This window comes from Oryzias melastigma, linkage group LG16 (genome assembly GCF_002922805.2).
Source record: "Oryzias melastigma strain HK-1 linkage group LG16, ASM292280v2, whole genome shotgun sequence".
Classification (NCBI taxonomy): domain Eukaryota; kingdom Metazoa; phylum Chordata; class Actinopteri; order Beloniformes; family Adrianichthyidae; genus Oryzias; species Oryzias melastigma.
In genome coordinates, this window is record NC_050527.1 from 17,879,113 (window position 1) to 17,893,870 (window position 14,758).

Below are 14,758 nucleotides of genomic sequence, written 5' to 3' on the forward strand. Positions count from 1 at the left end.
ACATAACTCAAGTAACTAACTCCCCCTAGTGGTTGGAAGACAGTAACACCATACATCACAAAATCCACTTTCAAAAATGTTCTGACCTGTTTTTGTTGTCAGAGATATTCTGAGGGGATTTTATTCTATGAGGGAGATCAAAGTTAAGTATCAGCCTTTTTAGAGATCTTCTAAATCGGGGTCACCAAACTACGGCCCCCGGGCCGTGTCCGGCCCTCCTTCACATTTGGCCCGACCTCAAGCTGTTTTGGCCAAATTAGACAATTTTCCAGTTTTTTAGGCTGATTTGGTATTTAACTAATATTTCACCTACATGTGGGCTGTTCTGGCTGATTCGGAGTTTTTTGAGTTTTTTCGGCTAATTTGGCACTTTGCTAATATTTTAGCTAGCTATCAGCTTCGGTGTTTTCAGCTATCAATTGAAGCGTCCTCGGCTGTTAGTCAATCACAGGTAATGCCATACATCTAGTTTTTAAAAGGTTTCAGTTTTATTTTTTCTGTAAAGATTACACATGTGAATTATTTGAAATTTGGTTTTGTCTGGAAAACCCTAAATCTTTACGTTTAGGCTGTGATTGTTGTACTTTTCCTGATACCCTTCAAACCGACTCCGCCCCCCATCAGAGAAGAAAACGGTTAAGTGGACCTCACCAGAACAAGTTAGGGGACCCCTGCTTTAAAATCTGCTAACTCTGAAGGCTAACATTTAGCCTAGCCCCTGATCACAGGAGGTCCAGTTACAAACCTGGATCATCTCGGTACCGAGCCGCTGACCAGCCTCCACGAGGTCCGCCGGGCTTCAAGCTGATCTCCTGGATCTTTCAGGATTTTCAAAGATCTGCTGGTTTCTTTCCTTCATCCTCTGCAGATCGTCCTGATCGCTGATCGATCATCACCAATGATGCTGATCAGGAAAGACACTGAAGTCCAAATGAAGACACAGACTCCAGAGTTCCCGTATGAACAAGTACACAAGTGTTTTATTTCATTTTATTTATATTTGCAAGCAAGTTTATGTCTTTACAAATAAAAAAGCCACTGTCTGCCCGAGCTGTTGGCACAGATATGTACAGAGATGGGGGAGGGGTCAGACAGCGCCGCTACGAAGCACGAGTGGACAAAACTAGAACACTATGAGGGCGGGAAAAGGTTCTGACGTCCCGAGTGTCGGCCTGACCCGGCGCCTGGTTCTGAAGCAGTGGGCCTCAGCGCCAGGATCCGCGCTTCGGGAGGTAAAGGGGGCGGGGCCGCAGAGCAGCAGCCCCGCCCCCCTAACAGGTGTTGGGGGGTTCGTGCTGACACGATCAGGTTTGGATCCCGAAGCGGGTCGGGTTCCTGGAATGGTTCAGCCGTGGTCAGCGGGAGACAGAGGGGACGGGGGGGGTCGACATGAACCTCACAGGAGACGTGGGGGGGGAGGGTCAGACAAACGGGAGGCGAGCCGCTCACGCCCCGGCCCGCATAGAGGATCCGGAGCTGAGGGTCTCAGGACTGCAGTGACCTCAGGGTCACCTTCGCCGCCGCACTCAGACGGTTGCTAGGCGACAGGAAGCCTCAGCAGAGCCTGGGGGGGGGGACTTGGGAGCGGGTCAAAGGTCGGCCAGAGCAGTACATGAAACCACCTCCGCAGGCCGCTCCCTGAGAGTGAAGGTCACAGAATCACGTCGACTTGCAGTCAGAAACTCATGCATTTAAAATGGGGGGGGTCCAGCTTCACGCGGAGCTCGGGTCGACTGAGCGAGCAGAGCTGAGCGTTAGCGTCGGGACACTGCACATTGGGGGGGCAGGACAGCAGAACAGCGTTGGGGGTTTTTTTTGTCTGGTTTTCCTCTTTAAGATGATGACCATTGAATGCATAACCATGCCACAAACAACAACTAGATTCACGGTTCTGTATGTAGATTCATTATTAGGAACTTTTCATGATTCTCAGGTTATAACCAATGCTGCGAGACTATACACAAGCCCCCCCGGGGGGGCGGGGCTCAATGCACTTACACACCAAGAATAAGAGAGAGCGCTCACAATGGTCAATAAGTGCACAAAAAACTATTTTTTTCTTTTATCTGAGGTTAAAAACACTGACAAGACATCCATGTCAGGCAATGAAATGATAGAATACTGTTACTGTAAAACTAGACCCTTAAAAATACTGACGGTGAGCAGCCGAGACGCCCCTGAACGCAACACGAGTCTGCAGGAGACGGTGGCGGTCACGCCGCACGACCTACGCTGCACAATGTTACAACACGCAACTTACGCCGCAAAACCTAACGCCGCCCAACCTCACGCCGCACGACCTAACGCCGCACGACCTAACGCCGCCCATCCTAACACCGCCCATCCTAACACCGCCCATCCTAACGCCGCCCATCCTAACGCCGCCCATCCTAACGCCGCCCATCCTAACGCCGCCCATCCTAACGCCGCCCAAACTCACGCCGCCCAACCTCCCTCTGTTCTAGAAACTTCCAAGAAAACTACTAAACGCAGCGAAGACACTCGGCTTGACAGATTGTCCTGAAACTTTTCTCTCTTGTCTTTAATATTCTGAAGATTTTTTTATTATTATCCATCACGCCTTGACCCCGCCCCTGTAAGACACTGGGATTTCCTGCATGTTAGTAGAATGGAAACCCCGCCTCTTTTCAGGATCTCCTGCATCCCGTGGGACGCCAACGTCGCCCCCTAGTGGAACAGTAATGCTAAACCGTCCCGGTGGAGGTTTTGGATAAACCGTGAAGAAGAGTAAACACGTCACTGTTATTCAGGAGTCCAGCGTTGGTGTGATCCGGAGACGTTTATTGATCTGGAGACGTTTATTGATCTGGAGACGTTTATAGATCCCGAGTGTTTATTGATCCGGAGTGTTCATTGATCCCGAGTGTTTATTGATCCCGAGTGTTTATTGATCCGGAGACGTTTATTGATCTGGAGACGTTTATTGATCCCGAGTGTTTATTGATCTGGAGACGTTTATTGATCCCGTTTATTGATCCGGAGACGTTTATTGATCCGGAGTGTTTATTGATCTGGAGACGTTTATTGATCTGGAGACGTTTATTGATCTGGAGACGTTTATTGATCCCAAGTGTTTATTGATCTGGAGACGTTTATTGAACCCGAGTGTTTATTGATCCGGAGTGCTCATTGATCCGGAGTTTTTGCTGCAGATTTCTTTGCATTTAGAGAAACGTAACCTGATCTGTTTACTTCAGAAATCAAATTTACCTTTGACTGTCAGATTGTTTTTTTTTCGTGTTTGAACGTAGCTCTGCGGACGTGTTGGCCCCGCCCCCTGCAGACTCCTCCCGGCTGCCGCCTCACCTGTTCACATATATGTATATCTTTATACAGAGCTGATGCAGGTGCAGTGAGTAGAACTGCCCACAGGAAAGACAAAAAACACATTTTTTTCTCTAAATAAATAATTTCACATTTAAAAAGTCTCAAAGATTAAAAGTTGATAATAAAATAGTGAGATGTCATCGGTGTAAAGAAAAAGATCAAAGAATTATGGCTCAGAGTGACGGTGGTGCTGGAGTGTGTGTGTGTGTGTGTGTGTGTGCTGGTAGTCTCTTCTCTTCAAACTGACGTCTCTCCCGAACCAAAGCCCGGATCATCTGGACGGACCCTGACGTTCTGATTCGCTGACCTCACTATCTGAGAACCTTCTGGTTCTGAAGCCAGCTAATGGTCCAAAGGGATCCAACCCAGAAGAACCTGCGCTGCCCTGGAGCCTTTGACCACCTTCAGCTCAGCGCCCTTCTATTCTCGGACCGCAGAACCTTGGTGGTTCCGACCGGTTCTGACCGGTTCCGACCGGTTCTGACCGGTTCCGACCGGCCTCTTTCCAACATCTCGCTGCCTTTCTCTCCGTTTCTTTCCTCTTTCGAAACTTTTGGTCGCTTTCAGTTTAGATGAAAACAAAAGAAGTTCTCAGATGTGTGTGGGACCGCTGATTGGTCACGTGACGCGTGGAACGCCCGCCCCGCCCCTTCGAACGCCCCTCGGTGAGAAAACGACACAGAAATGAGTCAAAATGTGGTCAAAGTACCTGGAACGTGAACGGACGGATGAGACTTTGTGCTGCTAAGATGTGCTGCTCTGAGAACCAGTCACGTTTATACAATCTGTGGTGGGGGTGCGCCGGGGGGTGGGGGGCTGGAAAAGCCCCCCGCTGTTACGGGGTGGGGTAGGGGGGGCACATTTCCTCAGGGACCGAATTTGTCTGCAACAGCAGCCATCAAAGTGTTGAAACGACACGAAACAGCATGACACCACCGAACAACACCGCCTGCACGACACCAACCATTCAGTCACATCGACGTGTGTGCATGTGTGTGTGCATGTGAGTGTGCATGTGTGTGCATGTGTGGGTGCATGTGTGTGACCCCCTCACATCAGATGATGACCTCACAGACACCCCCTCATCCTCCGTCTGCTGGCTGCAGGTCATCCCGCTGGGCACCACCAGGGGGCGCTGTGGGGTATAAAAATAGGACTTTTCTTTGGGTTCCTGGTTTTTGGCTTCACCGGTTTGGTCCTCAAATCGTCGTGGTGTTTTGGGGAGCTGGGTCTTGGTGGGGGTGCAGCAGGAGCCCAGAGTCAGCTGCAGACACCAGGATGATGGAGGTGTCTGCTTCATCATCGACCTTCTGCCTCCTCGTGTCTGCGTGTGTCTGCGTGTGTGTCTGCGTGTGTCTGCGTGTGTGTCTGCGTGTGTCTGCGTGTGTGTGACAGGTAAGTGTGTGTCTCCCGGCGGCAGCGTGTCTATGTGTAGGCATTCAGGCGTTCTTTGGAGCGCGTGGAGTGGATGTCATGCAGCTCCTGCTCCTCTTTGGACTTGATGTCCTCGTACTTCTGCAGCCGGCTGGCGTCCTTCAGGTAGCCCCAGTTGGCGGCCAGAGCCATCAGGAAGTGGACCTGCGAGGAGGAGAAAGCGAGCGGTTAGAGCGGGTGAAGGAACCAGCTGCCAGGACCTGAGGAGATGAAGACTCCAGGCCCGGTTCTGACGTCATACCGCAGTGAAGCTGTGGGTTAGCTTTAGCTTTAGCTTTAGCGTTAGCTTTAGCTTTAGCGTTAGCTTTAGCGTTAGCTTTAGCTTTAGCGGAAGGAAAAGATGAAGATTCATTTTAAAAAATTCTGTTTCCTGCCGATCTGGACGAATGAAGCTTCATGGATGAAGACAGGAGGTCCACTTCAGGACACTTTCATCTCAGTTTTAAAGATGTTGTTTACCAGATTTTAACTGATTACGGGTCAAATGAGTCACCAGCACCGATCCAGAAGTCAGGCCAGAACTGTTCTGCAAGGGTTGAATATCACCGGGTCAGACTATTTCCTGAGACCGTCTGGATAAGTTTATATGGAGAATCATTTAAACAATGTTTGATAAAAATCAAGAAAAAACAAGAAAAACAAAAAGACCATAATAGAAACTTCCTGTCGTATCACAGCAGTTTAATTTAAAAACTAATAAAGAGCATAAAAACATCAGTGTTGTTTTTTATAGTGTTTTTAAAAAAACATTTAAGTGTTTTTTAAAATAATATATCAAATAAAAAAAACAGTTAGAAATATATATATTGAGGCGGGTCCTCAGAGGCGGGTCCTCAGAGGCGGGTCCTCAGAGGCGGGTCGTCAGAGGCGGGTCCTCAGAGGCGGGTCCTCAGAGGCGGGTCCTCAGAGGCGGGTCCTCAGAGGTGGTTCGTCAGAGGCGGGTCCTCAGAGGCGGGTCCTCAGAGGCGGGTCGTCAGAGGCGGGTCCTCAGAGGCGGTCCACAGTGAGGATCAAAGATGTCGGTTTTCTACTGACTCTGGAGCAGACCTGGACCTGAAGTTCTGAGGAGCTTCAGAAACTCCGTTCTGTTCTATAATCCTCTAAAACATCTCTACGGCCAGAACCATGAGATCCTTTCTGGTTCTGATCCAAAGCTGAGAACTCTGTACATCTGAATTCTCTGTCCTTATGCTTAGACCGGAAAGATGAAAATCTGCACTGAAGCCAGACCCAAACAGAACCATCAGAACCGCCACTTATGACTTCCTAACATCTTTAACTCTCTTAGTTTCTTTCTCTTACAGGCTTTAAATCACTGATTATTCCTTTGATTTGGGTTTTTATGGTCGTCATGGTTTCTCCTTTGAAGAACAGGAAGTTAAAGAGGACAGAGAGGGAGGGGTTTGTTTCTGCCCCCTACAGGAGGACGCTGTCATTGCAGCAGATCCAGGAGCTCCGGGTTCCTGGAAACCTGCAGGAACTGTTCCTGCAGATGAACTTCTATGATCTTCTGGAGCTGAAACTTCAGGACTGAAGCGTTTCAGCTCCAGAGTGTGAAACCACAGACAGCTGCTCAGAGCCCCTACACCTGTGGGGGGCGCCGCTGAGCCTCAGAGAGAACCTGCAGAGACAGACGGGTCCTCACCATGGCGATGACTGCGGCCCCCGCCCCCGCCAGGGCGCACACGAACAGGTGGAAGGTCAAGTCGAGCTGCGGGACACAAACACGTGTTACTGAGATGCCCCTGTCCTCACGCACGCGCACGTGCACGCCACTCACCTCGTTGGATTCGCACATCTTGACAAACCTCTCGGACGCTGTGCACAGCGTCCTCTCCTCAGAGACGGTCACCGCCCCTGAGAACAAACAGCATTCATTCAGGAAGAGCACCATGATGACCGGACCGGACCTCGGACCGGGTCAGATCAGAACCAGACAAACAGAAGAGTCAAGCAGCTGGATGTGAAAACGTCCTCACTGCAAAAACACGCACGAGAAACGCAGGAGTTTCACATTTAAAGAGAAAATCCTCCAATCAGACGACACAAACCTAAAGACACGCCTCCTGAAGAACTGATAACAGATCCGGACGCGCCGCACACTGGGATTTAAACCCACGCCATGTCCTGCACTAAAAGGAGCCCCTGGTCACGGGTCACAGGTCCAGGATCACTAGGTCTGGGTCACAGGTCACAGGTCACAGGTCTGGGGTCACAGGTCTGGGGTCATGGGTTCGGGGTCACAGGCCACAGGTCACAGGTCTGGGGTCACAGGTCTGGGGTCATGGGTTTGGGGCCACAGGTCACAGGTCTGGGGTCACAGGTCACAGGTCTGGGGTCATGGATTTGGGGCCACAGGTCACAGGTCTGGGGTCACAGGTCACAGGTCTGGGGTCATGGGTTTGGGGTCACAGGCCACAGGTCATAGGTCACAGGTCCAGGTCACAGGTTCGGGGTCACTGGTCACAGGTCCAGGTCACAGGTCACAGGTCACAGGTCACAGGTCACAGGTCCAGGTCACAGGTTCGGGGTCACAGGTCAAAGGTCCAGGCCACAGGTCCAGGTCACAGGTTCGGGGTCATGGGTTTGGGGTCACAGGTCACAGGTCACGGGTCTGGGGTCACGGTGGAAAGGGGCCGTCTGGACTCTGAGAGCGGAGGTGTTCACAGATTAACTCCGGTCCGGTCGTCCCTCGCCATTCCGCCGTTCATCTTTCAGTCTCTCGTCTTCCTTTCATCTTTTCCCTTCAGGGTCGTCACAGCCAATCAGCTTCCTCCAGCGCTCTAATGTAAGCCTCTATTTCTACACTGCACTGTGATCTGTGCTCTGATTGGCTGCAGACCTCAATAATCTTCTGAACGAAGGCGTTCAGTTTGACAAAGTTGTACTAGTTCTACTGTCTGGTTCTACAGGAACACGACGGAACCGCATCACTCCTTTGACTGTTTAAACTTCCAGAACCAGAACAGGAGAAACGGGTCGGACGCGTTGAAGCTGCTGCTCACAGAACCGTTTATGAGCTGAACAGAAGTACAAACATTTGAAGGATTATGACTGGATTCAAAAATTATGAATTAATCGCAAATCTGGAAAAAAATTCATCGTGATAAATATTTTGTTCTGTTACAGTATTTGGCAACAGCTTATAATTCCTAAATAATCACAATATGAAAATACAAGCAAATCTGTACATTTAGAATGTTTATTTTTAACCCTTTAAACTCCGTTTTTGTTACTTTTAAATTGACTTCTGTATTTTCTCTTTGATTTTAATCAGCACGACTTGTTCTATGTGACTCCAACTTTGTTGAGTCATTTTATGATTTATATTCACACACGAGACACAAAATCCTGCAAAACAGAAAATTCCATCTGGAAAAAGGATTCATGTTGCCGTGGAAACCCAATAGGAATACATTTGTCAACAAACTAATCAACATGTTTTTGAATGAAAATACAAACAAATCCAGACTAAAGCCTCAGATTCCTTTGGGCCTCAGATGGTTCTGGTAGAACAGCCCAGAGCTGACGTCTCCATCAGGATCCTTCTGAGGGATTCAGCTTCCTGGCAGCCTAAAAAGCCGATTTCTCTTGAGAGCTCTGCTGTCTCTGCTCTCTTTTCCTGGAATTCTGTTTTGTTTTCTTCTTCTTTTCATACATTTTCTTTGTTGTGTTTGTGAAAAATAATGAAACTGGTGGGAGAAGTTTGATCCTGCTGGATTTCAGGTCGGCTCTACACAGGTGGGGGCGTGTCTGTCCATTCTGAACTGCTCGCCTCCCGTCACATCGGTGGGCGGGACTTTAGTGGAGAGTTTCTGCAGTTTTTAGACATCACCGGTGCTCGTTACTGAGGAAAGTTCCTGTCGGTCTCATGATCCGTTTCCTCATTGTTGGATTTCTAATAGCAGACAGCTCTGTTTGGCTCCGCCCACCAAAGTGCGTGCGCTACTCTGCAGATTGACTTTCCTTTTCCACCTTATCAATTAAAATAAAGATCTCTTTTGTCCAAAAGCTACAAATAAATACCGTATTATCTTGTTAATTTAATAAAATCTCAATCACAGGATGAAAAAGAACTTTCAGTTCATTTTAAAGTTTTATTTCGCTGATCTCACAGCTGCACCGCAGGACGCCGCAGGTCGTTCATACATATCACACATTAATTATACACACATTATTACATTATAATTATACGTTATGATTTATTAATCGTGTACGTTAACTAACTTTCACAGCCCTGTTTTTTTAACCTAAATTATGATTTTTTTCATCCTGTCCATCAGAAGACAAAAGCTCTTTGAGTTGAATCATCATCGTCACACCTGACTAACAAACGCTCCGCCACACGCCGTCAATCTTTGACCGTTCACGTGATCGACGTTCCGCTGATTCTGGCGAGGAGGAAAGCAGCTTTTCTCCTCGGTTTTTAAGTGTTCTCTAAGAGTTACGGCAGTCCACAGAATGTCGACGCTGCAGCTAAACTGAGGAGCCTGTGGCTCTAAATGAGTTCAGTCATTGTAACACTGCGTATAGAGAGGCACGGCGGTGGCACCTTCATGGTATGGAAAGGATTCCTGAACGCTAACAGTCGTCATCTGACTTTAGCGTCTGAAGAAAACTAAAAGACTTCAGCATCACACTAACTGGAAAAGACCCCTGCAGGTGGAGAGCGGTACTGCAGTCCAGGTGTGAACGTACCGAACTGACGCAGGTCCAGGCAGAGGTTGGCTTTGTCCACCAGGCTGGTGTTCTGACACATGGACCAGACGTTGAAGTACATGAAGACCGGCAGGCTGGTGAAGGCCGTCACGCCCAGCCACACCAGGAAGAACAGGTAGGCCAGGAACATCAGCTGTGGACACAGGGAGGGGGCAGGTGAGAGGCGGCATCCTGCAGGTGGTTCCAGGACCGGCAGGTTCTGAGGGTTCGGGTCGGAGCCCAAAACGGAGGCCAGAAACTTCATGAAAGGTTGTTTGTACGCATAAGTGTGGGCTGTAGCTGTGTTGTGTACCCTGCTCTGGAACGTTTCTGGAGTTTGTGAGTTTCCTTACGAATGCAGTCAGGCAGCGTCCGCAGGCCGTGATCTTGAACTCGCCGTACAGATCCCGGATGGCGCCGGTGGTGAAGAAGCCTTCCACCAGCAGCAGCACGCCGAACACGAAGAAGCCGGCGGCCAATCCATAAATGATGTACTTCAGGATGTTGATGCTGTGGGGCACACACGTGCACACACACGTGCACACACACGTGCACACACACAGACAGGTTAACGTTCCTTCACTGTTTGTTTGAGGAGATGCTTCACAAGCGCTCACATGGTGAAGACGTCCAGAGCGTCGCCGGCGGCCGGGACCATGTCGAAGTAGCTCTGGAGGATGTTGACGGTGCCGCTCAGGGCTTCGTGGCCACACCCACAGAACAAGGCCACGCCCATGTAGAGGAGGATGGTGGCGATGAGAGACGCCCAGGGAAGGCTGCCCACGCATCGCTCGCAGCACTCCTTACAGCCTGGAAGGAGAGCGGCGGTTAGTTCAGAGGCGGAGCCTACGGTCCGCGGTGAACTCCGGAAACGTTCACCTGAAGCTCGCAGTTAAACGTTCACACTGTTCGGCTGTGACCCAAACTGAAACCCGCTCCAGAAAACACAAAGAGGACTAAAAAATCCACCGTTTGTGCCAGAAACATTTTGGATCGATTCCTGAAAACATCCTTTGATTGCCGGAAACCGTCTGGAAATGTGGAAAATGCAGATTCATTCTTTCCAGATCTTTCTGATTTCAGAACCAAATGAGGTTTCTGTGGACAGATGACATCATCTGCTGGTTCTGGATCCAACAAGAGGAAAAACTGCTTTCTATCAAATATCTGCACTCAGCCGTCACTGTCTGACACACCGGATCCAGGTGATCAACTGTGAGTAGATGAGCATAGAAAACATGCAGACACTCCGGCCCCTTGAGCCCTGGACGACCCCACCAGGCTGTAGACGACCCCACCAGGCTGTAGACGACCCCACCAGGCTGAAGACGACCCACGACCCCACCAGACTGAAGACGACCCACGACCCCACCAGGCTGTAGACGGCCCACGACCCCACCAGGCTAAAGACGACCCCACCAGGCTGTAGACGGCCCACAACCCCACCAGGCTGAAGACGACCCCACCAGGCTGAAGACGACCCCATCCCTCATCCCGACCCGTTAGCCCTCAGAACTCTGGATCAAACATTCCTTCCTCTGGAGATCAGGGTCCGTGTGTCCGATCCTCCATCGGGACGTTTCCCCTGAACGACTTCTGTGCCTCTCAACACTAAAGGAACCCGACTCCTCCTGGTTCTGAAGAGGTTCCAGCTGAAGAACATCTCCTGCTGCTCCACGGTTCTGTCCGGAACGGAACCAAACCAGACCCTAACAAACCTCTAATGTGAGTTCACTGTAAATGAACAGCACCAATCAGGAGAAATCCTTCAACATAAAACAGGAAGTCCACATGAAACATGAAGAAACGTTCAGAGTGGGAGATCTTCATCCACTCTGTAATTTCTTGTTTAGTTATTGGATATTATTTATCATTGTTTGTAGTTTCATGTGTTACGGTTGTGAACAGCTTCTTATCTTCCTCTCATCTCTTTGCTCATCTTCATCAGACCTGCGGCCGCTCTCGCACAGCCTTTAGTTAAACCACTGATTCATCTGTCTGCTGTGTGTGACTGACAGGAGTCTCAGCCAATCACAGCCGGCTGTTCCTCACCCCTCCCCCGCGACACAACAAAGGGGAAAATAAAAACAGTGATGGGAGAAGATCCTAAATCCTAACAAAAAAAAGAACAAAAACTGCTGCGTGCACGCCCTCGCCGCCCGTGCACGTGTGCATCATTATTAGATAGAACTGACCGGCCTTGTTGCCATGCAAACAGGGGTGTGGCAGGAGCCTGCTGACCCACTTTGCCTGTAGCGTTGTCATGGCAACAGAGCGGCTCTGAGAGCGCTACAGTCCCAACGATGCGCACGCACACACACACACACACACACGAAGCTTTCATCTTCCCCAGCAGCCCCCGTTCTCAGAGTGTCAGAGCAAGGAAACGTGCAGAGGCGAGGGCGCGGCGGCGCAGGAATAAAGATGGCGGCTGCGCCTCCCGCCATCATACGAAACACGAGAAATGTAAGGTTTTGTTCGTGTGCGAGTCAGAGTGAGCAGCTCGCACAATCACAAAGACGCAGCACTGAGGGGAGGGGGGGCACTGTGAGTGTGTGCTAGGGTGGGGGGGAGGGGGATGTGTTCTTATACTGTTGTCATCATCTCATCAGCTGCAATGTGTGTCACCGTAGTGTGATAAAACTGTTCTTAAATGTCATGTCCTGCTTGTGTCACTATGTCCCATTTTGTCCCGTTTGTGTGACCATTTAACATTTGTGTTCACACGCCCTTTTGTGTTGTTGTGTTCCTTTTGTGCTGACAAATTCCATCTGTGTCGTGATGTTCTGTTTGTGTCGTCTCATTTCGTTTGTGTCGTCACATTTCGTTTGTATCATCACATTTCCTTTGTATCGTCATATTTCGTTTGTGTCGTCATATTTCGTTTGTATCGTCACATTTCGTTTGTATCGTCACATTTCCTTTGTATCGTCACATTTCCTTTGTATCGTCATATTTCGTTTGTGTCGTCACATTTCGTTTGTATCGTCATATTTCGTTTGTATCGTCACATTTCGTTTGTATCGTCACATTTCCTTTGTATCGTCACATTTCGTTTGTATCGTCACATTTCGTTTGTGTCGTCACATTTCGCTTGTTTTTACATTTCGTTTGTATCGTCACATTTCGTTTGTATCGTCACATTTCGTTTGTGTCGTCACATTTCACTTGTTTTTACATGTCATTTGTATCGTCACATTTCGTTCATGTCAACACATTTCGTTCATGTCGTCACATTTCGTTTGTGTCGTCACATTTCGTTCATGTCGTCACATTTCGTTCATGTCGTCACATTTCATTTGTGTCGTCACATTTTGTTCATGTCGTCACATTTTGTTCATGTCGTCACATTTCGTTTGTGTCGTCACATTTCGTTCATGTCGTCACATTTCATTTGTGTCGTCACATTTCGTTTGTGTCGTCACATTTCATTTGTATCTTCACATTTCACTTGTTTTTACATGTCATTTGTATCGTCACATTTTGTTCATGTCGTCACATTTCGTTCATGTTGTCACATTTTGTTTGTGTCGTCACATTTCGCTTGTTTTTACATTTCATTTGTATCGTCACATTTCGTTCATGTCGTCACATTTCGTTTGTTTTTACATTTCATTTGTATCGTCACATTTCGTTTGTATCGTCACATTTCGCTTGTTTTTACATTTCATTTGTATCGTCACATTTCATTTGTGTCGTCACATTTTGTTCATGTCGTCACATTTCGTTCATGTCGTCACATTTCATTTGTGTCGTCACATTTTGTTCATGTCGTCACATTTCGTTCATGTCGTCATATTTCGTTTGTGTCGTCACATTTCGTTCATGTCGTCACATTTCATTTGTGTCGTCACATTTCGTTTGTGTCGTCACATTTCGTTTGTGTCGTCACATTTCATTTGTATCGTCACATTTCACTTGTTTTTACATGTCATTTGTATCGTCACATTTCGTTCATGTCGTCACATTTCGTTCATGTTGTCACATTTTGTTTGTGTCGTCACATTTCACTTGTTTTTACATTTCATTTGTATCGTCACATTTCGTTTGTGTCGTCACATTTTGTTCATGTCGTCACATTTCGTTCATGTCGTCACATTTCGTTTGTGTCATCATATTTCGTTTGTATCGTCACATTTCGCTTGTTTTTACATTTCATTTGTATCGTCACATTTCGTTCATGTCGTCACATTTCGTTTGTATTGCACATTTCGCTTGTTTTTACATTTCGTTTGTGTCGTCACATTTCGCTTGTGTCGTCATATTTCGTTTGTATCAGAAGTTGTCAGAACTTTGTGTTCTCTTCTGGTTTCCTCATCAACATTTGAAGCGTCGCTGCTCCGAAGTCACATTTAGTCCTCTCACGCCGCATTCTTCCGCCTCAGCGCTCGCTAACCCTAATCAGAGATTAAATCCGCATTCAGAGGAATGTTGGAGCTCACACTGACACATATTACTGTAATTTCTGTTGTCATGGTAACCTCTGCCCTAACATGAGATCGCCATGGAGCTTTGGTTCCATCCCTGCATCTTAATGCTGATTCAGCTTCTTTTGTTCTGCTGGGGGGGGGCGGTGCTCACAAACACAATGAATGTAAATCCTGAATTTTGAACACAACATTGACAGCTGATCAATATACTGATCCCATGATCAGTATATTCTTCAGGCATCAGAATCACCCACAGCTAAGGTGTTATTATGGGATGGATTACCATTTTATAGTATTCATCTTCTTGCCTGCTTTGACCCTGTCGGGGTCGCGGGGTGCTGGAGCCTATCCCGGCTACTGATGGGCGAAGGCGGGGTTCACCCTGGACAGGTCTCCAGTCTGTCGCAGGGCCTCAATCACACACATTCACTCTCACATTCACACCTAGGGGCAATTCAGAGTCACCAATGAACCTATGAAGCATGTTTTTGGACGGTGGGAGGAAGCCGGAGTCCCCAGTGAAAACCCACGCATGCACGGGGAGAACATGCAAACTCCACACAGAAAGGTCCCAGCCGGGAGTCGAACCGGGGCCTTCTCGCTGTGAGGCAAGAGCGCTAACCACTGCGCCACCGTGCAGCCCATATTACATTTATTTCAATCTATAAACAAAAATAATTGTATTTCCAGAAGTATAAAGGTTTATTTAAAAAAAATTTATTTAACGTTTTCAACAAACCAAGTTTTGATTATAAAAACACAATTAAGCTCCATTAAGATAAAACACACAAATGGACACAAACACACACAGACTCACACTGAGGCTCATTAGGGAGTTCTGGTCATTC

At 48.1% G+C, this 14,758-nt stretch overlaps 1 protein-coding gene across 1 annotated transcript in view; it reads right to left on the minus strand.

The window, feature by feature from the left end:
• Positions 1–952: 952 nt before the first annotated feature.
• LOC112143411 (neuronal membrane glycoprotein M6-a) overlaps positions 953–14,758 on the minus strand; it is a 19,389-nt gene continuing 5,583 nt past the window's right edge. Inside the window, exons 2-7 of the mRNA XM_024267355.2 lie at positions 10,098–10,290; positions 9,834–9,990; positions 9,481–9,634; positions 6,563–6,639; positions 6,428–6,493; positions 953–4,926 (exon numbers count right to left, since the gene is read on the minus strand). Coding sequence (XP_024123123.1) covers positions 4,774–4,926; positions 6,428–6,493; positions 6,563–6,639; positions 9,481–9,634; positions 9,834–9,990; positions 10,098–10,290 — 800 coding nt within the window. The 3' untranslated portion in view covers positions 953–4,773. The remainder of the gene's footprint in view (positions 4,927–6,427; positions 6,494–6,562; positions 6,640–9,480; positions 9,635–9,833; positions 9,991–10,097; positions 10,291–14,758) is intronic.